Below are 26,186 nucleotides of genomic sequence, written 5' to 3' on the forward strand. Positions count from 1 at the left end.
CAGTACATTTAGCTTAATATATGAACAGAAAACGTAAAAAACATGTTTGAGTTTTCTCAGAAACAACACTGAAAGAAACAGTGAATAATCTTTAAATTTTAAATTTTAAATCGTTGTAACGGTCGTCACGTGTCCAATGTTTTCTTCCGGGTTGACCGCCGTTCAGTCAAACGGATGAGAAAAGTTATAGAGCTTCTCAACTCTAGCCAGCTGTTCTTTCCACCACTTCTGTGCACCGAGGACGCCACAATGTTTCAGCTGATGTCGTTTGTTCATCATCGGCTGTACACAGCTGCAGAGGACATCCTGGTAGAGGTGGAGAAAACCATAACGTTAGCTTTGAACAAAGCAGAGCCCAACTATCAGCGTCAGAAACTGGACTTTCTGCGTCAGATATCAGGTTCGTGTCTCTGTAGCTTTTCTCTTATGTGTGAGGTTTTCAGTGCAGACTATAAAGAATATAGTCTGGCAAACAGCCTCTCCAGAATCCACCTGGCTCCGTTCCTTTCTGGGTTTATCTGCGAAATAATTACTTGGATAGGGTAATATTTATGATCAGATTCAAACTTGGTTTGGCAGTGGACTAGGTTTAGCAGCACTTAATTGTATTGCCATGGTCAATTATCTTTTTCCCCCTTAAAAACGGTGTTAATACAAATAAACAGTAATATTTTCAATAAACATAAACATAGTATTGTAAACTTTACACGAGGTGACGCACGGTCCCGAATTCAGTGAATTGACCCTCTGTATGAAATGTGTTAATACAATAAATAAAAAACACGGTGAACTTTTGTGCAAAACAGACAAACAATTACCTGGAAAAACCTTTCACACGAGAATTGTCCATTTTTGGAGAATTGTCCATTGTCCAAAGGCCCATACTACAGCCAAACAATATATAGTATTATATAAATAGAGAACAACTACATATTTGCAATTATACCTCTTGTGACTGATTGTTTCGCATTGTTCATATAAAGGAAAGTCAAGTCAAATGTATTATTTTTTTTTAAAAAGCAGCTAAAAAAAAATTGTAGATCACCTAACTAATCTGTTGAATGACTAATTATTTCAGATCTAATCCAAAGTAGCCTATTGAGAAAACATTTCTTTCGTCTCCTTTTGTAGCGCCAGAACCTCCACTGACTGGAGAGGAAGTGCTGCAGGAGACCTCAACCCATCCCTCGATACGAGAAGAGTCCAACCTGAGCACAGCTGATGTCCCAGTCCGCTCTCAACCGGGTGCAGATACAGACCATGATTGGAACTACTGCTTAGCTCTGACAAACTTTAAGATGTCCAAAATAAAAGAGGAGGATGAAGAAATTGGGGATGACAGTCAAATACAGGAGGTTATTTTTCATTTTCCTGAAGATGTGAAAAGTGAGCCGGAGACACAAGTGTCTTATGAATTACAGCCAATTTCTTCAGACTTCTCTGCAGCTCAGAGTGACGGCAATGGCAGTAATGAAGAGTGGGAGCAGAGCAAAGGAGTACGGACAAAGAAGAAGAGAAGAAAAGCAAAGATTTTGCAAAGACACAATGAAAATGGCAGTCAAAGTCAAAAGGAGCACAGAGTTTGTCCTATATGTGAAAAGGATTTCCAGTACATCCGTCCCTTCATGAAGCACATTAGAAAACACACGATGACAAGTGAGTCTACGAAGGTGCTTCTGAGCCATTTGCAAAGTGCTCACAACAAACGGCTTTTTTGTGATGTTTGTGGCAAGAAGTTTACCAACCCGGGGTGTCTACAATTACATTCAAAAATACACACAGGGATTAAAGACTTTAAATGTCAAGACTGTGGGAAAACCTTTGTCCAAAAAGAGCACATGATTGTGCACAAGAGGATGCACACGGGGGAGAGGCCATATCACTGTGAAATGTGTGGGAAAACATTCAATCAGAGCCAGAACCTTACAGTTCATATAAGGACACATACAGGAGAAAGACCTTATTGTTGTGGATCATGTGGGAAACAATTTTACACCCGCGGTCATCTCAAAACGCACATGCAGCGTTTCTCGGGACAAAAGCCTTCCTCCTGTGACATTTGTGGTAAAACATTTTGCCAAAGGGGGCAGTTGATTCGACATATGAATGCACACACAGAAGAGAGCGCAGACTAACCTCTCCATGTGTGGACCTTAACGCACCACTAGATTTTGCCATTTTCCGCTGTTGTGTTAGTCATGTGTGTAATGTCATGTTTGATTTATGTTACAGGGCCAAATGTTCAAGATAGTCATGTTCACAATATCGGATCCAAACATGCACAGATCACATTCAATAGTTTCAACAATCTAGTGAATATCTAAAGCATAATGCAACCAGTTTGTGTCTAAGGTATGATTAGCTCATACCTGTGAACCCTCCCGTTTTCCCGGGATTATCCCGTATTTTTAACCTTTCAAAAAAACAAAAAAAGGCCTAATTAATAAAAGAGTAAAGTGGCCTCCGATAGAGCAGGTGGTAGTATTATGTTTAACTTTAGCTGAAAAACGTTATCCGCCAGTAAACACACAGAAGAAGAAAACAGGAACAATAACACAGAAGAAGACGAGAACATATGATGAGAGTCACAGTGAACGGGAGATAGATGGAGACACAGTTGTACCTGCCAAAAAAGTTAAAACTTTATGTAAATACCTGACAAATGGGAGGAGACCTTCCCTTATTTAATAAAAAGCAGAGTCGGGACAACTCGTACTTTTTGTAAAGTGTGCCATTCAGATCGCACACGACGGAATAAGCGATGTTCATCGGCATGAACAATCGTCCAAGCACAAGCACGTCAAGAGGCACAAAAACATACACTGTCAATGACTTCATGTGTGACAAGAACTGTGTCGGAGGCAGACCAGGTGACCAAAGCTGAGGGAAAGATGTCGATGCTAAAAATAATGTAGTCCTTCAGCTTCTGGGATGATTTCAGTCGCAGTGTAGCGGACATGTTTCCAGACTCTGTCATCGCATGAAGTCCTCATGGGGGCAAACAAAAGCCACACAACTCATTCATCATCAAATAAATTGATGATATTAACTAATAAATAAAATGCATAAATTGTATAAACATGTCTGTACAAGTAATACATACTTTACATAAACATGTATTTCCTGAATGTATATACCCGTCCCTTATGTGTTTACATTTACATTATATGGGTAGGGGCTGGGGGGCTGAGTGTCAAATTCCAATGTTGACAGGTATGGATTAGCTGTGCATGCTTATCCACATCAGGAGTGCATTCTCGCTCCTCCAGATGAAGGGCAGGTGACTGCATCCCCCAGCCGGTTTAAAACGATTTCTTCTTCTGCCGTTTGACCAACAGGTGGCAGCAGACACACCCGTTACTCTTCATGAGATAGTATTTTGGGTTATTGTAACACTATATTGTTTCAATCATTTGCTCCAAAGAGCCCAAAGCACACGTATTAGCACCTGTCAGTCAGAACCATCAACCTCTGTCACTGGGGCTGAAAATAAGCTTTTCATTATATCTCTGTATGATGCATCAGATTTCAAGTATTGAAATGTATGTTTATTATATGTGTCCCCTGCTGTTAAATACACGTTTAAATAAATAAGTTATTGCTTGTAGAATATAAGAGACACATTTGTATGTTACTGGGAATCCAACTCTATCCTGAAATCTTGTGCAGCCAGCAGTTAAATGTCAAGTCATACAAGGTCAGTTATCGCCTCCCTGACAGTCTGGTCTGAGCTGCTCCCCTGCAGCTCTGATGGTCCTAGTTGAAATGAGCAAGAAGCAACAATAATTCATGCACATCCTAAAAGCCAAAAGCTAGCTCTCTCTCTCTCTCTCTCTCTCTCTCTCTCTCTCTCTCTCTCTCTCTCTCTCTCTCTCTCTCTCTCTCTCTCTCTCTCTCTCTCTCTCTCTCTCTCTCTCTGCATGTATTCCATTCAATCCCATATACACACATAATGTCCAACATCATAGTTATTCCCCATATTTAAACTAAAGTAAGCCCCAATAGTGAGCTACACAATGAAGATCTAAAACATCCCTAATAATCATGACACGAAAAATCTTTTAAATACAAAGGTTTTGAGCAGTAACTTTGAGCACGAATGTTTCCAGGTTATGCAATTATATAAGTCTGCGTACAGGACTGCGGTGTCAGAGGGGGAGAGTTGAGCGCGGTCTGTGTTTTGACGCTGAGCGCAGCAGCAGAGAGGAGGAGTCGCTCCGTCAACTGTTGGCCTCTCGAGTCTAATCTGGATTAGAGTTCTGTCCGGTCAGCAGCCAGGACTCCCAATAATCACATTATTGTGTATTGGCCTGACGTCTCCTGAAGCGGAACGAAGATGCGATGTCGCACGGCGGAGATGCGGCTGACGCGTGTATCTTAAAGCCGAGCTGTGCAATCTTTTAAAGGAGTTTGGACGATTTTGAAACCAAGATTGGCTACAAATTGAGTGGAGTTGAGTGAATATTTGTTGCCTGCGATGGTGCGCATCCCCGTGTGCAGCACACCGCGCTCTGCAGCATTCACACCGAGCACTGCAGCCTGCACTTGAAGCACATTTCTACACAAACCTCTACCACTGATATCACGGGAGCAGCTGGTCAAACATGCCACATTTAGGTAAGTGCTCTGGTGTTACTGGTTGCAGCAATCGCCTGTTTAAAATAAAATATAAAAAAATCAGTGCAGTAGAACAGCTGCCTTTATTTTGAACCATAACACTTCCGAATTTCTTCTACAGGTGAGGACAAAAAGAGCAGACTGTAGGGATGGATGTGGCCTCTCTTGAAACGACACAAAGTTTAAAGAGACTCATTTGAATGCCTGACTGATGGTTGGGCTTACATTGTCTATTAACAGTCAACCTCTTTTAGCCCTGGATATATTGTCTTAATGATTTGCTTAATGGGATGAGGTGCAGCTTTACTAAAACTGACCATGTGATACCCAGACAAACACAGATTGCTGTGCCAAATGTGTCAGCAATCAGGGTCAAATGGTAGTTTGTGGTAAGGATTAGGCCTTTGAAATAACCCTTGTGTTGTGTACACAGTCACATTTACACACACAGGACTCCAACTGGGTTTTCATGAAGTTTCTCTGAGACAGAAAACAAATGTTCTGTGTCTTTTTTGCATCCTGTTGTCCTGGGATAGAAAGGTTCAAATGAGGACAGAGTAGGAAAGACATAATTAATTTTGGCAGGATTCAATCCCATGCCAACGCTAGGGATAAAAGTGGGATTTTCTGGTTGTCACGTCATTTCTTCCTCTCCCTTTTAATCCATTTTAAGTGATCCACTGTCTAGTCATTAAAGACTTATACTGTGTATATATATATATATATATATATATATATATATATATATATATATATATATACCTGTCCCATCATCATCAGCAAATACACAGGGTTTGATTTCACTCTGCCATGTGCCGTTTTGAGTTTGTGTTTTAGAGGACAGATGCATAGGGAATTTGCAAGAAGATTTGAAGATGTCACCTTTGGCCCAGACAAATTCTTATAGATCTTATCTCACAATTTTTAGACATTTCATTCCCGATAAATCAATAGATAGAGGAAATAATCAGAAACTAAGAAGTAATGAAAATAGTCACTAATTTCCTGTGGAAAATGTCATTATTCAGTACATTTCAATTAGACCACATTGCTCTTTTCTCTCTTTAGGAGTGCCCCTTAGGGATATCAAATCATTTGTACATGCGTTTCGGTCATTGACCTATAACTACATTTAGGAAATCCTCCTTTATTATAAAATAGCAAAATCTGCTCCACTTTCCCCTCTCAAGGGACAGACCAAAACAATTGATTTCCTTCCTTCCTGCAGAAGTTCATCAACAGTCCTGACTGGAAAGCTGCCAAATCACTGCTGACTCCGTATTCCACAGAGCAGCACAGGTTTTCCTTTCCCTGTCAGCACGAACTGATCCAAATTGAGTCCGAAGTATAAATTGATTAGAGTAATGCAGAGCTGTCTGGAGCATCTTAAGCTCTGGCGGAGCAGCACTTTTGGTTAATAAGATTTGACAAACAGTGCAGCAGGTTGGTGCTAAAAATTAGCATCTCTCTTTATAAACAGCGCGTGAAGAGATAATGAAAAAGTTAAATTACGCAAGCAACACGGTAACAAATGATCTGTAGCCTTGAAAATTGGTTTCATCAAGGTCAGGGTTAGAATTTATAATATATAGGACAATGGCCAATCATTGCTCAAGTGTCTTACTACTGTTGTGTTTTCTGCTGCTGCTTTTGTATAATAATGTGGCCTCTAAATGGCAGGAATTAGTTTGTGACAACACTATCGCCTTCTTTGGTGTGAGGACTCTGGCTGCAGCATTTGCTCTGCGAACAAGAAGATTAAAATAGACAAACATGACCTAATTTACTAAAACACTCACACAAAAGTGGATGACGAAATTATATTTGGGCTCCATTTATAAACATCTTTGGGTCTGAGACGTGCCTGAATTACTTTTCATGTTCAACAAAAGTTGTATTTTTTGCTTTAAAGGTATATTACGTAATTCCTACCTAATACCTAATACGTTTAGCTTTCACTAATAATCTGCAATTCTGTAAATACGCTTTCTATTGATCATAAAGCCAGTTTGGGACACCACATTATGCGTGTTTGTGGCTGGCAGCTTGCACAAGTAAATGACAATGTATCTGCAAATGTATCTGGAATTGTAAGACATAGTGATTGCCCATTCATCAGACTGAATTCATGTTCCAAGTGCCTTAATATCCTGTCGTAAGAACCTCTTTAATATGGAGGATTACAGTTAATCCACTCTCTGTCTGGATCGTAATGTCGCGGTTTACTCTGTAATTTGGGCTGTGCAGCTGCCTGCCATGATACATGTCAGTGATTGTAACATGGAAACAAGCTGTGAAGGGCTTGGTATAGATCCATAAACCCTGATTTCTAGAGGGAGTGTCTAATTGTTGTGCTTTCGAAGGCCAAATGGAAAGCGGTTAGGGTGTGGTTGAAAAAAAAGAAGCTTGTTTTCCCAGTTGTGTTCATGACATGGAAAAGCTAAAGCCTTACTAATAACTCTAACTGAGCTCCTACTCTGAGCCGTAACAGATCACGAGTGACGACGACTGGACTGTGTGAAAGAGACCGGGGTGTAAATCACAGATGAAGTCATTTTCCCCTGTGTTTTATTTTAATCAAAGTTCAGGTAGCCGTTCAGGGAAGGGATCTTGGGATTGAAGAGTTGCTGTTTTGAATCACTGAACCACCTGGGAGAGTCTTGTCAGAGGATGTAAATGAGTAACGTCTGCAGGCAAGGTAACATGAGAGAAGAAAACTTTCACAAATATTTCAAATGGCACAAGAAGAAGTCCAGTATTGTACTGAGCATCTTTCAGTGCTCCTTGGATTAGACAAACTGGTCAATTAGGCACAAACAAGGCTAATACATTTGATCCCTGCATTTGTTTTGGGATTAGCTGTGACTGTGGGAATAAAGTGCTAATGACTCTTTATGGAGGACACAAGAGACAAACCACTCATCCACCCCAACCTTATCTCAGACTTTATGTGAGTTGACAGCACATACAGAGTGAAACACAAAGTTCCCTGCATCCCTGCAGAAGAGCAGTAAAAAGGACAAATGAGGAAGTACAAAGGAGATTAGAGAGAAAGGTTGAGAGGGGAAAGGAGAGAGAAAATTAGAAAAGCAATGAAGAGGACGGAAATAGGAAGAAGGTCAGAGCAGCAGATTAACAAGTAGCAGAGATATTTAATGTTAAATGTTATGCTGTCGTTAAAGTAATGATGTTGCTCCGACTTTGTTTAAACTGTTGAAATAACCTAACATTTGAAATATATTTTTCTTGTTTCTCACCACATTTCCAGCATCCAAAATGATGGTCTATAAACTACCAGAGGAGAATGTTACACGTCTACATGCAGTTAAAGACTCCCAGTGCTAGGGCCATGCTTCGTGTCTTCAGGGACCCCGTTGGTTGACCACATCCTCACAGTAGCTCCTGGTTGACGGCCAGTAATGGAAGAGAGCAAGCTCATCTTCAGCCTGGACAGCCACGAGGAAGGTCCCATTGTGGCCTTTTCCAAAGACAAACCACAAGACAGGAAAAGCCAGCCTGACCTCAGCCTGGGCATGGATTTCAACCTGAGCCTCGGTCACCGCTCCCAGCCCCCCTTCCTGCCCCACTCCCCCTCATCCCCAGGCTCTTTAGCTGATCTATCAGCATCATCTGCAGACCTGCTTGTCACCAGCAACCTTGTCAAATCCTCTTCCACAGACCTGGAGCCGAGGGAGAGCGGCTCACTGCGAGGCAAAAAACCTCTGCTCAGCCTGGTCAAGTCCCTAAGCACCGAGATTTCCCGCCGGGTCGAGCCAGAAGTTAATCTGTCCAAGTCAGACTCCAAGCTGCATATGCATCCCTGGAAGCAGCTCACCCATCCAAAAATTCCAGAGGCCAGGCCGGAAGCAAAAGGTTTAGATGAGAATGATGACTGGGGATCAGCATCTTCCGCAGGCGGATTACCTCCCGCTGAGCCCCGGGGCAGCTCGCTGATCGCTGAGCTGGAGGACACACGGAGAAAGTTCTCCGAGGCCATGCAGGATCCACTGAGCATGCTGAGTAAGATCATGCGGGACGAGAGCTCCAGCAGCCCCAAGCAGGGTAGGGCTTCTGGTGCCGAAGACTCACCGTCTTCCCAAGGCAGCTGTGGGAGAGACGGGAGGAAGTGAAGATACAGACCTTAAGTGCCGGAGGAGAGTGGAAGGTGAACTCAGAGATGGGTGTGACACGCCTCTGAGAAGACCCCGAAAGGGCTCCTTAACGAAATCCCCTATCTCCCCAGAACACCACAGCAGTGACAGCCATTTAGAAATCCGCACTTATGGAGATATGATTCAGGTGGTGGAGCTCCAGAATGGATCCAGAGGGACGCATCATAGAACTTACACCCAGTCTCGAGTCACAGTGCCAGGCTCAAAGCTGCCTCTTCACTGGCTCTTCCCTGTCGGGCTTCTAGCTTATGGTTTTTTTGTGTTGCCCCTGCCCTCCTATGTGACAGGTCTGTCCGTGGGGGTTGCATGTGGCTTTATATTGGGCCTGGTGGTAGTGTTCATGTTTGCCCCACGACGCTCAACTTCTAGAAGCAACAAGGGCTCTCGCTGGAGTAAATCCAGACCCCTGAACCTGGATCTACTGGATGAACAACTCACAGATCCAGAAATCCTTGAGGTAACAAACGAGTAAAATACAACAAAGAGAGGCATAAGCATGGTGACATTTAATCTTAAAGGTGTCTTTTTTAACTTTGATCCAAAAGCCACTCTGTGTTTTCCTGTTACACATTTGGCTACATGGAAATGAGGTTCCAACTGTTTGAGAGACAAAAGAACAAACGGCAGCCCATGTGAGGCATTGGATAGCTCTAACGATAGTGCTGTCAGTGTTGCTTAATGGATTAGTTCTGAGGTCATTACTGTATGGGAAATTTCCCTCAGGCACTGGCTATTTTGATAATAGCTTTCTCAAAGCACTTCTTGACAGCTCTGCTGAGAGAGTGGGGCTAGCTGCCTCAATAAATGCAGAGTTAGCGAGTTCCAATAAGATCAATTGTTTGAGGATAAACGAGTTACTAGCAGCAGGCTGTGGGCTATTTCAAAGACTCGTCCACGTTATTCTGCCATGTCTCATGTTTCCCCTCCTGCTGAGATCCATGGTCGTAGCTTGCACCACTCATTGTGAATATATAATATATATGATTTGCGTACATTTTATGCTAGGGTTACATATTTTGTGACTGTTGGGTTAAATATCCTCATCATTTTCTTCCAGGGCTGGATGAATGAGACACATAGCTACGACCCTGAGACCTTCCACCCCTCCATCACACACTCTGTCTATGTCACCATTGAGGGCTGTCAGCTGCGTCTGGCATACCCACGTGCAAACATCCCGCGGTGGGCAGCATTCGACGAGGCATCCTACGAGGCTGTGTTTTTGCGTTCACGCACTTACCAGCTGGCTAACTGTAAGGTCAGTGCGTTATATATAAAATACTCTTATTTCTGGGTACCAAGGGAGCAGGAGTGTCCCTCAGAGTAAAAGAGAAGGTGACCTCTCGCCTGAACTCTCATCTCTCTGCACCCATATTGTCATCTAACACGGAGGTGAAAGACCAGAAGGATTACGACTGAAGTGATGATGCTCTGAGTAAACTTGACCCGGCTACTGTCCCAGTAGCATTTTGATGCAGGCTACAGTAGCTCCCAATAGGGTGGTAGAATAAAGCTATCACACAATCTAAGCAATGTGGGGAGGGCTTTGGCAATGGAGAACTGTCAACACAATGTCTGGCTGCCAGCATCTCTTGTAGAAAGAAAATATGGATAAAAATAAAAAACTTCCTGAATGATGAACAATGAAGTAATCCTAACCGTGAAAAGGGAAAAGCCACCAAACTCAGTCTTTTGCCATTTTGTTGTTTGAGAGACCCTTTTTGGCAGAAAATGACATATTGTGCGTTTAATCCCAGGTGTCTCTGTTGCCACCTGGTTTGGCTCGCAAGAGGATCTGGAACAAGAAGTACCCCGTCTGCGTCACTCTGGCTGAGGGGGAGGTAGGTGAGGAGAGTGTGGTTGAAGGGCAGGAGGAGGAAGAAAGGCCAGAGAGACACATCATCCTGGACCACCAGCTTCCTGTCACCCTCTACCTGTTTGGCCGAACAGGAAGAGAGAAGGAGGAGTGGTTCCAGCACTTCCTGTCTGCCTCCCGGGCTGCAGTCAAGAGCAGTGTGAGTGGGGAGGAGAATGTAGGTAAGAAGATGTTTGGATTCTTGACGGTTGGGGAGCAATTCTGACACATTACTTCCTTGTTTTAAACAAAGTCGTTGTTGAATCCAGTGCAGGATTTGAATGTTTCTGTGAGTCCTTAAGTTATATTTACCAACTCCTTCAGCCCACTCACTTCCAGTCTATCTTTACTCTGACACTCAGAAACCCCATGTGGTGGAGACGCTGCTAAAGAAAGCACAGAGGAGCTGCACGACTTGCCGGGAGCTATGAAAAGCAGAATGCTACTGGAGTACAGCACCTACATGACTCAACTGATTGGCTCGCAGAGCTGCAATCTCACCCCCAGTCCCTGCCAGAGTGACAAGGGAAGCCCCACGACCCACAAGAAGGTCAATGAGAAACACTTTTATTTAGCTTTTAGCCGAGTATCAGGTCTAGCATCACAGTGCTGGAGGTTGTAAAGGGATGTCTCTGCTCTACTTACCCTCTGTGTGTGATGCTAATAGTCTACATACCTCCCATTGATCAGAGCCGGTCAATACTAACTACTGTTCCACTGTTCTGCTCTGCGCTCAGACCAGCCTAGTCTAGGATGCTGGCTCAGCCCCACACATCCCTGCTGACTAGACCACATTTCAATGTGCAGAGATATCAGGTATGACCTGGCTGGAAGGATATTAATAGGAAGTGCCTGCAGCATACTTGACAAATCCTGGCTGGGAATTGGCACCCATGTTGAGACAGTCTGTCCTAGTGTATGAGAGTCAGCAGAAATTGGGCTTGAGGATAGATTAGCATTGAAATAGCATCTCTGCATATAACCCCTGAAAAAAACAGAGTATTGTGCAAACATATATACCTCGTAGGGACTCATTTCTTTGTTAATCCCTGCAGATTCACAATGAAGAGCATGGAGCTGGAGGTCCAGCTGGAGCTGGAGGTCCAGCTGGAGCTGAGCCCAGTGAAGGTTCAGGGGCTGAGGGACGCTCTGCAGAGGGCCAGCCCAGTTGGGTGAACTCCCTGGTGGGACGGATCTTCTGGGACTTTCTGCGGGAGAAGTACTGGACCAATCAGGTGGCGCACAAGATCCAGAAGAAACTCAGCAAGATCAAGGTGAGGGTGGATGAGGATGATAATCTATGTTTGAAGGATGGTTGAAAGTCCTTGGTTAAGAAAATTATTGGTTTAAAGAACGATTTCACCGCTAAAACTGGGCTGTTTACGCAGTAGAAAGGCGCAAATATTTTTGAAATTCATGCTACATCCTTAGAGAAAACAGAGAAAGAGGGCTGTGGAATTCCCTTCCTATAACAACCAGAATGTACTGGGCTTGTTGCGACGCTGTCCTCACCGGCTGGTGGGGCTTGACTTCGGCTGTGGCAGCCTCTTTCTCCTCCATACGCAGTCATTTCAAGGCATCTTATATATGTAGCCCCGAATGCCCGATTCCAGCATTACACTATTAAAATCGGCAGGAATACAGAACATGCGGAAGTACAATCTGCAGTTCAGCCCTAGAGCTGGCAACATGTTTGTTTAAATATACCACCCACATTGTAATGATACAAAAAGATACACTAAATCGGCACAGCTTCCTTTATCTGATGCTCTTCGTTTTTTTTATATTCACATCCATCCTTATGTTCACACTATCAGCAGCATCATCATCATCATCATCAGTGTCATACTGATTAATGACATGGCTGGGAAAGCAGTGAGTATACTGTAGGTCAGAGCTCTACAAACGGTGTCACTCGAAGATACGACCGGAACATCAACGCTGGTTTGTGCGTGCGTGCGTGTGTGCGTGCGTGTGTGCGTGCGTGCGTGCGAGTCTGCTGATAATGCACTCCCTCTAGTTCCAGAGGTGGGAGTGAGTAGTGGAGCACTGATGGCGCTGCAGCATCTCATTACTCATTTCCTGCTCTCCTCTTTGACACACACCATTATTTTTACTATCTTGCTCTTCTGTCCTTCACACACATATGCACACTGCAGGTTTCCCCTGCTTGCTCATTTATTTGAAGTAATTCATTTGGATTTTTTTATGTCTGACTTGAACGCAGTTTTTCTTTTACTAATTAAAGGTCTCATTTGTCTCATTACAAGTTGCCATACTTTATGAATGAGTTGACGCTGGCAGATTTGGACATGGGCACTTGTCTACCTCAAGTCCTCAGCACCTCCACACCTACACTGGACCGCAGAGGTAAAGTTGTGTGTATTTACACTGGTTTTTTTTAAACACTGTTTATATTGTGATTTTAGTGTACAGTTTTAGCAAAATAAAAACAACAATTTTAAAAAAGGTAAAGAATATATTGAATAAAATAAAAGTAATACAATAAAATGCTCTTGCTCCACAGAACTGATAGCTTGTCTGTAAAGTCTTGTTTTTTTCTTTCTCTTCTATACCACTTTGTATGTGGAGGAGTCACCACATGGTTTAACCAACAGTTTCTACCCAGACTTCTCTGTCACAAACCTGCAGTCAGATTAGGCCATAATCTCTTTTGTTTCATTACAGAGTTTGTTGCACCCGCTCTAAAAGCTATTGTCTCCTGCCTGAGAGATTAGTAATCCTCTTGGCCTTGACTAAGCTTAACTGAGAATAACATGTCCAAACTATTTTCTATTGGTCTAATGTAAAACAACACTGTGCCAGGCCAGATCTAGAAGAGATGTTGGCTGTTCTCAAATCTAATCTGATTTTACCTGTAAACTGATTTTATTCTCTCTGTCTCGCTCCCTCCCGTCATCCCCAAGGCATGTGGCTGGAGCTGGAGGTGGTGTACACAGGCTGCCTTCAGATGACCCTGGAGACTAAAATGAACCTGTGTAAGCTGGGTAAAGATGGAGAAGACGAGGCTCACAGCGTTCTAGAAACCCAACAATTGGGGTGAGGCCTATCTCCATTTCATATTCCTCAAGAGATAAAGAGAGAGTGTGGAGGTGGATGTGAGCATGCTTGAGAAGGAATGAGTCTTCTAAGATCAGTAGATTGCATTAAGATGTACCAATGGTGTGTTTTTCAGTTCTAAACCCAGGATGTGTATACTGGCTGATAGTGATGAAGAGTCATCCAGCGCAGGCTCGTCTGATGAAGAGGAAGTCCCCCCCTCTGAACCGCAGGGATCTCTGGCAGATAAGAGTGGGGTGGTAGCAGCTGAAGGGTAAATTAACAACTTTACACCACACAGATCAAATAAACCATGGATCATAGATCACAAAACTGCCCTGCACTGTAATTACTGAAGCATGCTGCACTTGTGGACGCATCTTGTTTAGTGATGTTGAACAGCTGCCCATTTGTGAAAGCAACTGAAATTGTGCTTGGCAAATTTGTGCTTGTCTAAGCACAAATCTGAAGACATTATCTAAATCGGACAAACCGTTCGGCTGAAAAGGGAGTTTTTCTCATACTATAGTTAGTCTTCGGGCACATGAGACTGCTGTTTTTTCTACGTAGTGCCGTGTGCCCAAAGACTAACTATAGTATGATAAGAAAAGGCTGTATCTCAGAAACTACAAGGAGCACAATCAAGTATTTGGTATCTATACTATACGATAGGTGTCCAAAGTATGTCAGTACCAGATTTCAAGACAAACACAGGTGTAAGTAGTTATGTTTAATTGCAGACATTTTTACTTGGCACAGAAAAGCACAGGTGGACTTAAAGACCTTAACGATGGTGCACTCCAATCTTAACGATGTAGTGCGGCATTGTTAAGGTTGTTAAGTCCACCTGTGCTTTTCCTGCTATATTACTGAGAAATGTGTAAAAAGTAACATGCAGTTAACGTAAATAGTAATTTACAAGCCCAGAAATGGTTGTAAAAATAATGTGAAGTAATTAACAGTTCACCCCACTATTGGGATGTGTCCAGAAGTGGCAAATGCTGAAGGTTTCAATCCTAGTCATTTTGAGATTCACAGTACTACATTGCATTTGTGCTCTTGCCCTAATCCTCCAGGCACACCGGTAGCAGCACAAGTAGGAAGATCTTGAGATTTGTTGACAAGATAGCAAAGTCCAAGTACTTCCAGAAAGCCACGGAGAACGAGTACATCAGGAAGAAGATAGCTGAGGTGTCCAACATGCCTCTGATGCTCAGTGTGGAGGTCCTGGAGCTCTCTGGTACTCTGGCCATCAACATCCCACCTCCCCCTACTGACAGGATATGGTACCGAGTTTACTTGTTCTCTGTCATTTCATACCATCATTCAAAGGGTTCTTTCTTTCTCATGCAGTCTTTTCCTCTCCTTCTGTCTTCTTAGGTACAGTTTCCGGGTGCCTCCCAGGTTAGACCTTCATGTGCGACCCACGCTCGGGGAGCGGGAGGTCACCTTCACTCATGTCACTGAGTGGATCGAGAAAAAACTGCAGTGTGAGTTCCAGGTCAGTCTATCAGTAAATCTGTTGATACACAGAAAAAGATTCACCTTTGGGAAGGTATGAGAGGGGTAAGGGAAGTACCATTTTTCTATATCAGATAAAACAGTGAGACCTAACTTTTAATTACTGCCCTAATTGTTATCTCCGCCAGGTGTAATTAAGCCTGTAGGGAGGTGTGTGTGTGTGTGTGTGTGTGTGTGTGTGTGTGTGTGTGTGTGTGTGTGTGTGTGTGTGTGTGTGTGTGTGTGTGTGTGTGTGTGTGTGTGTGTGTGTGTGCGTATCCGTCTAATCTGATAAACTACTCATCAGCATAATACCTTATGTGCTCATTCATGACGGTATGCTAAAGGATCTCTCACGGTAGTGATGATTCACAATTCTTGAAAAACATATTTCATTGATCGTTTTATACTGTCATTGACTGCTGACTCCTCTTAACCACGAGTGATCAACAACTGCTTCACTAGAAAAAGGCTTTTCCGACAATTGGCAACACTAAAAACAAGTCTTACCTAGTCTTTTGACACATTTTTGGCCTTATTTCCGTGGTCTTTCCATCATGAAGTTAGATCTTATTTTGGACCGGAGCATCTGCAGATTAAATCTATAGCTGGTAAATTAAAATCTACTAAAGTTAGGCACAAAACTAGATGAATAAACCCTCCGTTTTTGTTATCTTCGCCGCAACTCTTCTTCGTTTTGGAGGGGAGAGGGAGACAAACCTGGCGGAGATCTTCACTCTACTGAATGCACTTTTCTAGTTAAATATGGGTTTGTTGTCCTTTTGCCCGTCAACAGAAAGTGTTTGTGATGCCCAATATGGACGATCTATATCTGCCCCTGATGACATCTGGCCTGGATAACCCACCTGCATCCCACCAATCTTCAATGCATTCCTCATCCCACCAGTCCTCCATAGAGTCCCAGGAGTACATGTCAGAGTAGTGGCCCTTTGAGGCCACAGATGGGATTATGGTGATGCGAAATAGCCACAGTGACAATAGCTGTATTGCTATGAATCTGTAATGGATTCTGAAGCTGCTGCAGCTGGGTACCGGCTTGGTGTTTATCCTGAGTGTCAGGATAGTTGCCTCCTGAAGGCACTCTGAGCATGGCAGCAACCTCGGGGCTGTGAGACCGGTGCTAGAGTGCCCCCTACTGTGAAGATGAGTGAACTGTAAATCAGTGAGATAACAACTTTTTTACTTGATGCCAACAATGATAAAAGATGCAAACAGTGGATGTCTTTACTGCACGTCAAAACAAGGTGTTGTTGATGACCCCTGTTTGAAAAAAATGCTGATTGAACAAATGATCCATCCATTTGTTTACTAATCCTCTGATCCTGTTACGGGATGTGAAAAAGATGATAATGAAGAAGATTGTGTTCTATCAAGCTACCGTGGTGCATGTTATTTCTGAACAGTGTTAATATGCTCATGGATTTATCAGTGAATAATAAAGTCAAAACTTTAAATCTATGTTAATTGTTGAACTTGAACTTTCATTGGAATGACTAATTTTTTTTCTTGATACATACATAACTTGCTAACACACAATATATATGTACCTTGTGTTTAGATTGCATGGAGTAATTAAAACTCACCTGGGAAACATGAATGCTTTTAGACCGATTTAGGACATGGTTTAGTGCAGGTGTGGGGAACCTCCGGCCTCCGAGACCATTTGATCCGGCCCTCGAGGTAATTCGTAAAATCCACTAGCAAAATAAAATAGACGGCAATATTTTAAACGGGCGATTGACTGTTTTTCCTGGCCAAGGTCAGGGTCTTTGAACACAACACGAGCGGCACGTGGTCAGGTCATGTCAAAAAACTTCAATATTAAACGAGACGGTCATTAACATCAGTGAACGCAGCATGGCGAGTGTAAAACAGAAAGCTGGATGCGGAATGTCGCACTTTCCATCAGAAATGGACGAACGATTATTTCTTTGTGGAAGTAAAAGGCCAGTGTGTCTAGTTTGTGCAGACTACTTGCCGTGATTAAAAATAATCTCGAGCGTCATTACTGCACGAAACATGCCGAACTGCACGAGCTGAAAGGACAAGTGCGTTTGGATAAAGTTAACATACAAACATGGAAAGATAGAGAGGTAGACCACCACACCAAGAACAGACTATTCCACCACTGCTGTGTAATTATCACTGCCATGTACAATACTCACTTATTATATTATTTTTTATTTCTATTTAATTATTGTTTACTGCCTTTTTACTTCATATGTTCTTTTGCTGTGACAAGATACGTTTCCCCGTTGTGGGACTAATAAAGGATTGCTGATTTCTGATCAAACAGAAAGATACATGGATAAAAAAGTTGCTTTTTTGCATTTAGCATAAAAGAAAGGTGAAATGAATGGGCTGTGTCTTAAAGGAAATATGCAGAGGTTATGAGTTCAATAATTAGTATGGCCCTCGAAGGATGTTGTAAAAAACAAATGGCCCTTGATAGGAAAAAGGTTCCCCACCCCTGGTTTAGTGGTTCACTTCACCCTCTTGTGGACAACATTAGTATTATAACAACAAAACAATCACTTGGAAAGAATATTCTGGCAAAACCTTTTTTTCCACCTTATCTTAAATCAGAAACCGGAGAAAAAACTATTTAGATCAGACTAGAATTTCCTTTTCTCTCGGGGCTTCTGTAAATTGTAGTTAATGTAGTTAAATCGCAAACACACCGATCCTAATTGACATGGCACAACACACTGTGTATTTAAAACTGTTTTATTTTTGTATGGGAATTGAGATATGAAAATGTATTTTCAGGCCTCCTCAGTTAGAGGCTCTGGCATTGTTTTGATGGCATCCTTCTTCAGTGGCCCCTGTAGGTAAACCAGAGCAAAGTGTTTTTTAAAAAGTGCAGAAGGATTCAGCAGTGATTATGTTGTGCGTGCACCAAACTTTTCTCACACTCACCATAAATGCCTTCTTCTCCTGGATAGTCTGGAAGCGACCATGTCCAAACTTGGAAGTGGTGTCAATGAATTTGAGCGCGATGGTCTCAGTGGACTTGCGAGATGTGTGCACGAGCAAAGACTAGGCGAGGAGGGAAGACACAAAGATGTACACATACTGTACTGTACATGTCCTTTAATTATGTATGAGGAGTCGCAGTTAGTATTAGTGTACTCATACTGCAAGCTGCTGCATGTAAGAATCGAACATTGGTCATTCAAAATCACACTGTACCTTTCTGAGGGTGAGGACACGTTTCTTAGTCCCGACCACGCAGCCCTTCAACATGAGAAAGTCATTTTTCACTTCACCATATTGGGGGAAGCCTCCCTACAGGGTGGAAAACAGGGAAGTATGAATACAAAAGGCCATGAGGAGTAAATGAGGAGCGTTCAGGAAGAAATGTGCTTTCTATTAAGCCCTATATAGTGCAGAATAAGATATGCATTATAAGAGAGCACCATGTTGTCCATAACACCTTATAACCTTTCATGCAAGATTGGTAGAACTTCTAAAAATATAATCATAATGCCAGCAGTGATACATCATAATGCATTATAATGCCATGTGCAGTGTGTTATACAAGTCTGGTTATTACATTATATAGATACACAGGCTTCTTAGAAAGCCTTTCTTTAGTGGACATGTACCATGGGCGTGATGGACTTCTGGCTGGCGTCGTAGTCAGTGGAGGCATTGTTCTGGATCACCTTTCCATCCCGGGTGTGCACACCCTTACCGATACGGTAGATCTGAGGAAACGTGAGGACATGAGCAGCTCAAGCATGGCCATGTAGCATTAGAGTAAACCTATGTATGCTTATAATAATAGTGCTTATCAGTGGTGGAATTTAACTAAATACAATTAATCAAGTACTGTACAAATTTGAGGTAGTTGTTGCAGATTTACACTACATCTCAGAAGGAAATATACTTTTTACTCCACTGCATTTATTTGAAAGCTTTAGTTAATAGTTACTCTTTACACAAACAACATATACTCCACATAAGGAGGAACTACAACATTAAAATACTCCTACATGTGTTTATTAGTGATGAAAACTAAATAATACAATATTCTGTGATAACATAATACTTTGAATTCTACATAATGAATATTTTTACTTATGATACTTTAAGTCAATTTGGCCAATATATACTTCTGTACCTGTAGTGGAGTACTTTTAGACTTTTGTATTTGTACTTTTACATAAGTAAAATATCTCAGTTCTTCTTCCACCACTTTTATTGATTATGATTATTTAATGATCCTATTTCCCTGAGAACAGATAAAGATGAAGTGTTGTGGGTGAAATTGGACTTGTATGTATCAGCTGACCTTCTTGTTAAGCTCAGTTCGGTGGTGATAGCCCTTCTGACCAGCACGAGCTACAGTGTACGACACACGGGACGGATGCCAGGCTCCAATACAGGCCACCTTCCTCAGACCCTTGTGAGTCTTCCTGGGAAGCTTCTTTGTGTGCCAGCGACTTGTCACACCTATCAGCACAAAGAGCCAGAATGAAGTATCCGAGTACATTTATTTTACAAGTCGTTGGACAGGCACAAATAGTTTCGTACCTTTAAAGCCATGACCCCTGGTCACTCCAATGACGTCAATCATCTCATCCTGGTAGAAGACGGAAGAGACGGGCACAGCTTTCTCCAGGCGCTCCTTAGCCCAGTCCACCTTGTCCGACATGCTTCCCCCGTTCAGCTGCACCTCCATGATGTGGGCCTTTTTCTGCGCTATGGGCAGCAGTCGCATCTGGAAATGAAGAAGCCCATAAACTGCAACTGAAAGGATTCCAGAAAATCTAGAATTTTATTAAGTATTTTTATAATTAGATTTATTATTGAGCACATGCTTGAACTCTTATTAAGGTCAATTACTACAGCGCTGATATTCAAGAGCACATTTTAATCTTATTCCCACTTCTGAAGCTGGAAAAAGCCCCCGGTAACAATGTTAAAAGTTGAAATCTTGGCTGCCAACATGAAGGTTTTCCCTTGGTGAAGCCTGGGTGAGCAGGCAGGTCGTGCCCTCAGAATTATTTTTAAACTGTCATTTGAGACGACACCCTCCAGTCACAGTTGTTTGGCGACACCCTCCAGTCACAGTTGTTTGGCTCTTGGCAGCAAGGGTATTTGGAATGTGGCCGCTTTTATTTCCATTGCATGTGGACAGGTGGATAACTCTGACACCTCTGCCCTTTTGCAGGGGTGGATTCTATAGCTGCCAATAGGCGAAAAGCTGCCGATCATTAGATCAGTGGAGTCTGAATGATATGGGATGGGACAAAAATGGTTGTGTCTATAAAAAGGTATTGTGAATAGAATTTAATTGTGAACTGGGTGGTCTACCTGAGAGTGAACAAGAACCCTGATTATTGAACAATATTTCTTCAACTGGGCGAAATCCTTGTCCAGCTGCTTCTTTCCTGTCTCATCCTGCCACTTCTTGCTGTACTTGGAGAAGGCCTTCTTCTTGCTCTTGTACCTGAAAAACAGAAAAGCACAGTTTGGATAGAAGATACAACGGTGTGAGGCGACAACTGTATGCTCAATTTGCTGCACATACAGGGGAACAATGTGTAATCACACACCAGTTTCTATAAAATCTGCGCTTGCACTCGTCGCTTAGATGCTCAGCGAAGATGGTTTTGAGGGAACGCAAGCCACGGACAGTCTTAACGTATCCCACTATCCCCACCACAATGACCGGTGGGGTTTCAAGGATGGTAACCGCCTCTACTCCCTCTCGTTGTGCTTGCTCTGTGGGAGAAACGTGAAAAATATTCATCTACTGAGATATTTGAACCGTCAGTATTCAGTAAAGCTCACTCAAGCATAGTATTTTAACAATGGAAATGTGTGGCATTTCATGAGTATTGAACAATATTGAAAAGCAAAGATATGCAGAAGAGATGACAATGGAAGCATAGTGAACCAGTGAGTTCTTAACATCCTGTAACAATGTAAACATGTGATAATGTCAGTGCTTCAAGAAGCTAAACTGGATTAAATATGTACAGAACAAAGTATGGTACCATGTAACACCTGATCTTATATTATATTTTCAAACAAACAGTGAACATCACTCAAAGTGAATGTTTATGGTTCAATCCTCCCATGCAGTGGTACATACTGAGGGCAGTGCGGCGCATGTCCCTCACTATATGGGTCATGCCAGCCTTGTATGCCAGGAAAGCAGTGAGGTGGACAGGTAGACTGGGGTCATCTTTGGGCCACGTGCGCACCCTGCCACGATGCGTCTTGCAACGCTTGTGGGGCAGGAACCCCATGTGTCCATGACGGGGTGCATGGAATTTGCGATGAGACTGGAAAAAGACACAGTCCCTATTTACTACAGTGAAGATCGGAAAACCCCATGGAAATGTAACCCAGATGTAATACAATGATTTCTACGACAATAACACAAGAACTACAGTAGTAGATGAAGAAGAGACACATTCAGCCGTGTGAAAGTGTAGTGAAATGTTTCATTATCAATTAATCTGCTGATTATTTTCTCCTTCAATTATTTGGTTTTAAAAAAGTGAAAAATATCCTTCCTGATTTCTCAAAGTCCAAGGGGATGTCTTGAAAAGTCTTGTTTTGTCCAAAACCCAAAGAGTTTGAGTTAAATATGATATAAAACAATGAAAAGCAATGAAAAAGGCTCATGCCATTTTTTTATAATAAAATGACTTTAATGATTAATTAATGATCAAAGTAATAGGCAATTATTATTCTGTTGATTGACTAATTGATTAGTTGACTAATTGTCAATGTAATCCTCTGTCTTGTTTCTGAACAGCTGTTTTCACAATTATTCAGATAATAAAGTCCTCTGATATTAAGGACCTCTAAACAATGTAATAAAAAGTAACGGGACATCAAACAAATATACTGTAATAGACTTAAGTCCTTTAAAAACAAAACTCAGACGATAGGGTGCCATTTCAGTATGCCACGTGGTCTCCTCGAAGGCAGCCATTACAAGATTTAATGTGCTATAACTTTACTTACAAACACAGACAAACAAACAAAATGAAAACCTGCACACATATGCACACATGTCGAATGACAAAAGACAGACAAAACTGCAAATGAACATATACTAAAATATGAAGAGCACTGACCATGTCTGCGCTCTGTCAAGTCGAGGAATAGAAAGAGAGAGGGGCTAGTGAAAGGGTCATACATAAGAGGATACAGAGTGTAAGGGCTCTAATTCGGTGCTTGGCCCAGCTGAGGAGCCGTATTTGATTTCAAGTAAGGCAATCTCTGCCAAGAACTGACAGGAGAAGATAGGAGGGGAGGGGGTAAACTCAGAGGTCTGAGCTGGTGGGGAGGGAGGGGAGGGGGTAAACTCAGAGGTCTGAGCTGGTGGGGAGGGCCAATGGACAGGAACCACATGACCAAGAAAGGAGACAAAAGGAAGAAGAACATATTCATTGTGGCCATGTCACTCAATGTCACTGAGTACAATTACTCAAAGGCTGTAGTTAAGTACTATTTTGAGGTACTTGAATGTTCCCTTAGTATTTCCATTTAATGCTCTACTACATCTCAGAGGGAAATATTGTACTTTTCACTGCACGAGATTTATTTGAAAGCTTTAGTAGTACTAGTTACTTTGCACACAAACATTGCAAAATAGGCATTCCGCATAATGAGTAGCCTACTTTTACTTTTGGTACTTTGAGTACATTTTTTAGCCAACACTTTTGCACTTTTAATTAAGTAAGATTTTGAACTCATGACTTTTACTTGTAACAGAGTATTTTTTACTGTATTATTGCTACTTTTACTTAAGTAAAAGATCTGAGTACTTCTTCCACCACTGGCCAACATCCATCTGGTCTGCTTTAGGAAGGATCTTTTCTTTCTTTCTTTAAGAGCAGAAATAAACTTCTTACACTTTTATTAGACATGGTTTGAAATTGATTGTTTATTAATTACATTCATTTAGCAGACACTTTTGTCCAAAGCCAATTACAATAAGTGTATTTAAACTATTTAGGAGCAAGAGCTAGATATCTAAATTGAGTGTATCCTAAACTGTGTACACACAATCTTCACAGTAAATATAACAATTATATTATATTCTCAACAGGAAAGCTATTAAAACCTTGAATCTATTGTAAAACATTGTGTGAGTTGATTTATTTTTATTTATTTAGTGCCCTGCTCCCCTGGCACCATCTGTTTATGTAATTGTATATGTTTATCATGCTGTTTACAATATAATGTTTCAAATAATAATTTTTAAAAAGATTGTCAGCTCTGCACCACCACCTGTTGCATTTCCATGGTACAACAGTTCTACCTGTAACCTTTACCCTTCGACCTTTATGTTTAAAAAATATATCGTAAATGAGCTTGTGCTAAATTTCTCGTTTGAAATAATATATGTGTCAAATAATACGTTTTGAATAATCAGAAGAAAACGTATCTAGATAACATTGAGGTTTTACATTTGTTGACCTCTACTTCGCCATTATGTTCTATCTTCTGCGCATGCGCGAACCCGAGAAGAGAGCTGCTGAGGTCGAATTGTTGGATTTCTTTAATCCCGGTCAAATTAAGGCAAAATGCCTACCGATTATGATAAAGGAGCATATCCAGAGCCTCCTCGGAAAACTCCGGTTGTGGACAAACAGACAACACTGCCAAACCCGGCCGTGATTCTGTCTAAACTCTTCTATTACTCCGTGGATGTGCCTGTCACCACATTTAGAGGTAATTCAAGCTAACAGAGCTAACCGGTCGAACCAACAACACAGCTATCAGGAGACATGTACTGGTATTTGTTATCATTTAACTTGATGTCGATGCTATCACTGTTGTGTCTATTTTACACTAAATAAATTACAAGGCTCTGGCTTGTGGCAATACTGGACATAGTTAGCTAGCTATGTATGCACTTTCAGCTAGGTGTTATGCTAGTTTGCGTGAGACATTAAATCCCAGTGCATGGCCTCGCCCTGCGTTAGGTGTAACTATGCACTATTTTAACTATGTGTTTCTCTCTCATCCAGATGCTGTTGACAGTATTCGGTCTAAGAACAAGTCGATCTACTACCACCAGAAGTTCCGACGTGTTCCTGACCTGATTGAGTGCCAGCAGGGAGATTACGTCTGCTACTATGAGTCTGAGATGCAGTGGAGGAGAGACTAGTAAGTAACATGCAGAGATGCACATTACATAAGATTTATTCATCCTGATGGACATGTGAGTGCTCAGTTTGTGATAATTGGTCAAATAAAATATACACACAGGCTGGATTACTAACTGTACAAAGGGGCAACATCTAACCCTTAGGGGCTAACCCTAACCCTACATTGAGATAATGGCAACTTTACCTAATTGTGAGGCCTTGTCTTGTGGATTAAATCTTTTAGTACACACAGAAAATCTAGGACAAAAGTCTGACTTTTTTTGGATTAATTTTCATAATTGTTGCAAATATGCATCTTGCACTTATTTATCCTACTTGTTTTTGTATATAGTTAATGATTTTAATTAGTCTGGCATATATGCACGTGCTTCCCCAAATTTGTCACCTAGAAAATATGTTTATATGCAGCTCCATTGATTTTCCCAAATGCATTTTGTGGAAAACATAATTTCTGCATGGATCCTTTTTTTTGTTTGTTGTTTTTTGAAGGAAATTGTTATGGTATTTGTCACTTTTGACTTTGTTGTGAATTTTAATCATGCTTGAGTTGCCACAATTGGATGGTTCAGTGTTTTTATTTTGCAGATCATTTTAATTTTTTTCATTGAAATGTTCCCTAATTATCTTAATGCTTTTCTTAAAAATGTTTGCTTTTACAAATTAGCAGAATATAAACAGAATTTCTTGGAGACAGAGATTTTGCTGCAGCTCTTGGTCTGAGAAAGCACTTAATATATACACTAATATATACACTTGACATTTTTGTGAGGAATCTTCATTTAAAGCTCACTTAAATAAAACAGATTTACTTTAGTAAAACAATCTGATATAATGAAGCTGTTATGTGTTGTCTGCGGAGTGCACTGTACCTGATGAGCACCTGTGCTGTTTTTAATGGTACTTTTTAATTATGAGACAATAGTGGACATAACAATGTATGCCTTTTTATTTATTTAAGGACTCAATAGTGAATTCATGTACCTGTAAGGTTGCTGCAGTGGTCAGGGTGCCACTGTCCGCTCTGGTGATACTGTTAAAGACTGACACCCTGTGGCGTTGTCTTCACTCATTAGCAAAGTGAACCAGGAGATTGTGAAGATAGTCCAGGAGCGTATGAGGGCCTGCCAGCAGAGAGAAGGACCTAGCTACCAGCAGAACTGTGCCAAAGAAATACAGCAGTTCGACGAGACTTCCGGCAACTTCCAGATATGCTGTAAGTGATGTGCTGCTTGTATATGTGTGGTGTAATTGGAAGCGTTCAGGCACTGCTGACCAAATACAAATGTGGCAAATGTTTTCATAGGCTCAGGGATGATTTACTCTACTGCGTGTCAGTCACTGAATGTTCATTATCGTACACATGCAGTAGTTTGTGCAACGCATATTGTTTGTTGTTGCGCTATAACAATTGGCATACATTTATTTTGCAACACATTTTGATGGCCAATTATTCAGTGTCATTTATGAAAGGAAAATGAAAAGAGAAATAATTGGTTCAAGCTTCTGAAATGTGAACATTTGCTGCTCTACTTTTCATATAAATTGGATAAAAATTACATCCTTTGGTTTTGAAGAAATTGTGATGGAAATTTTATACACATAAAAATGAAATTATTTCAGACGTTGGCATGTCTTATTAACCGCTACACTGACTTTCCTCTTTCCAGATGGAGATCTGGGAGCGTACGGCAGCGGCCGGAAATGTTTAATGAAGCAAAAAGAACGGATGATAGCTGCTGAGGCCCAGAGTGCTTAAGAACACTTCCCTACTATCTGTCACGTGTAATAATTGTAAAATAAAATGTACGAGTCAAA

General features: G+C 41.6%; 4 protein-coding genes across 4 annotated transcripts; 3 read left to right on the forward strand and 1 right to left on the reverse strand.

Annotated features, from left to right (window-relative positions):
• Window positions 1–162: 162 nt before the first annotated feature.
• Window positions 163–2,496, forward strand: LOC115012440 (uncharacterized). Its single transcript, XM_029438062.1, has 3 exons — window positions 163–400; window positions 1,132–1,656; window positions 2,233–2,496. The coding sequence occupies exons 1-3, from the start codon at window positions 175–177 to the stop codon at window positions 2,322–2,324; spliced, it is 843 nt and encodes a 280-aa protein (XP_029293922.1). The 5' UTR covers window positions 163–174; the 3' UTR covers window positions 2,325–2,496.
• A 5,540-nt stretch (window positions 2,497–8,036) lies between these two features.
• Window positions 8,037–16,701, forward strand: LOC115012419 (testis-expressed protein 2-like). The gene is given in 12 exon segments (XM_029438033.1): window positions 8,037–8,735; window positions 8,737–9,246; window positions 9,847–10,047; window positions 10,547–10,826; window positions 11,007–11,194; window positions 11,700–11,918; window positions 12,915–13,014; window positions 13,572–13,704; window positions 13,841–13,978; window positions 14,781–14,990; window positions 15,085–15,205; window positions 16,001–16,701. Coding segments are annotated over 12 exon segments (2,946 nt in total). The 3' UTR covers window positions 16,148–16,701.
• A 1,235-nt stretch (window positions 16,702–17,936) lies between these two features.
• On the reverse strand, window positions 17,937–22,427 carry LOC115012432 (60S ribosomal protein L3-like). The gene is made up of 10 exons (XM_029438052.1): window positions 22,329–22,427; window positions 21,332–21,524; window positions 20,790–20,958; window positions 20,548–20,683; window positions 19,765–19,951; window positions 19,523–19,683; window positions 18,834–18,935; window positions 18,418–18,513; window positions 18,145–18,264; window positions 17,937–18,050 (listed from the first exon to the last, which is right to left on the reverse strand). Exons 1-10 carry the CDS (start codon window positions 22,329–22,331, stop codon window positions 17,991–17,993), a joined length of 1,227 nt encoding a protein of 408 aa, XP_029293912.1. The 5' UTR covers window positions 22,332–22,427; the 3' UTR covers window positions 17,937–17,990.
• A 1,268-nt stretch (window positions 22,428–23,695) lies between these two features.
• ndufb10 (NADH:ubiquinone oxidoreductase subunit B10) lies at window positions 23,696–26,186 on the forward strand. Its single transcript, XM_029438069.1, has 4 exons — window positions 23,696–23,931; window positions 24,231–24,369; window positions 25,445–25,584; window positions 26,039–26,186. The coding sequence occupies exons 1-4, from the start codon at window positions 23,784–23,786 to the stop codon at window positions 26,125–26,127; spliced, it is 516 nt and encodes a 171-aa protein (XP_029293929.1). The 5' UTR covers window positions 23,696–23,783; the 3' UTR covers window positions 26,128–26,186.

This window comes from Cottoperca gobio, chromosome 8 (genome assembly GCF_900634415.1).
Source record: "Cottoperca gobio chromosome 8, fCotGob3.1, whole genome shotgun sequence".
Classification (NCBI taxonomy): Eukaryota; Metazoa; Chordata; class Actinopteri; order Perciformes; family Bovichtidae; genus Cottoperca; species Cottoperca gobio.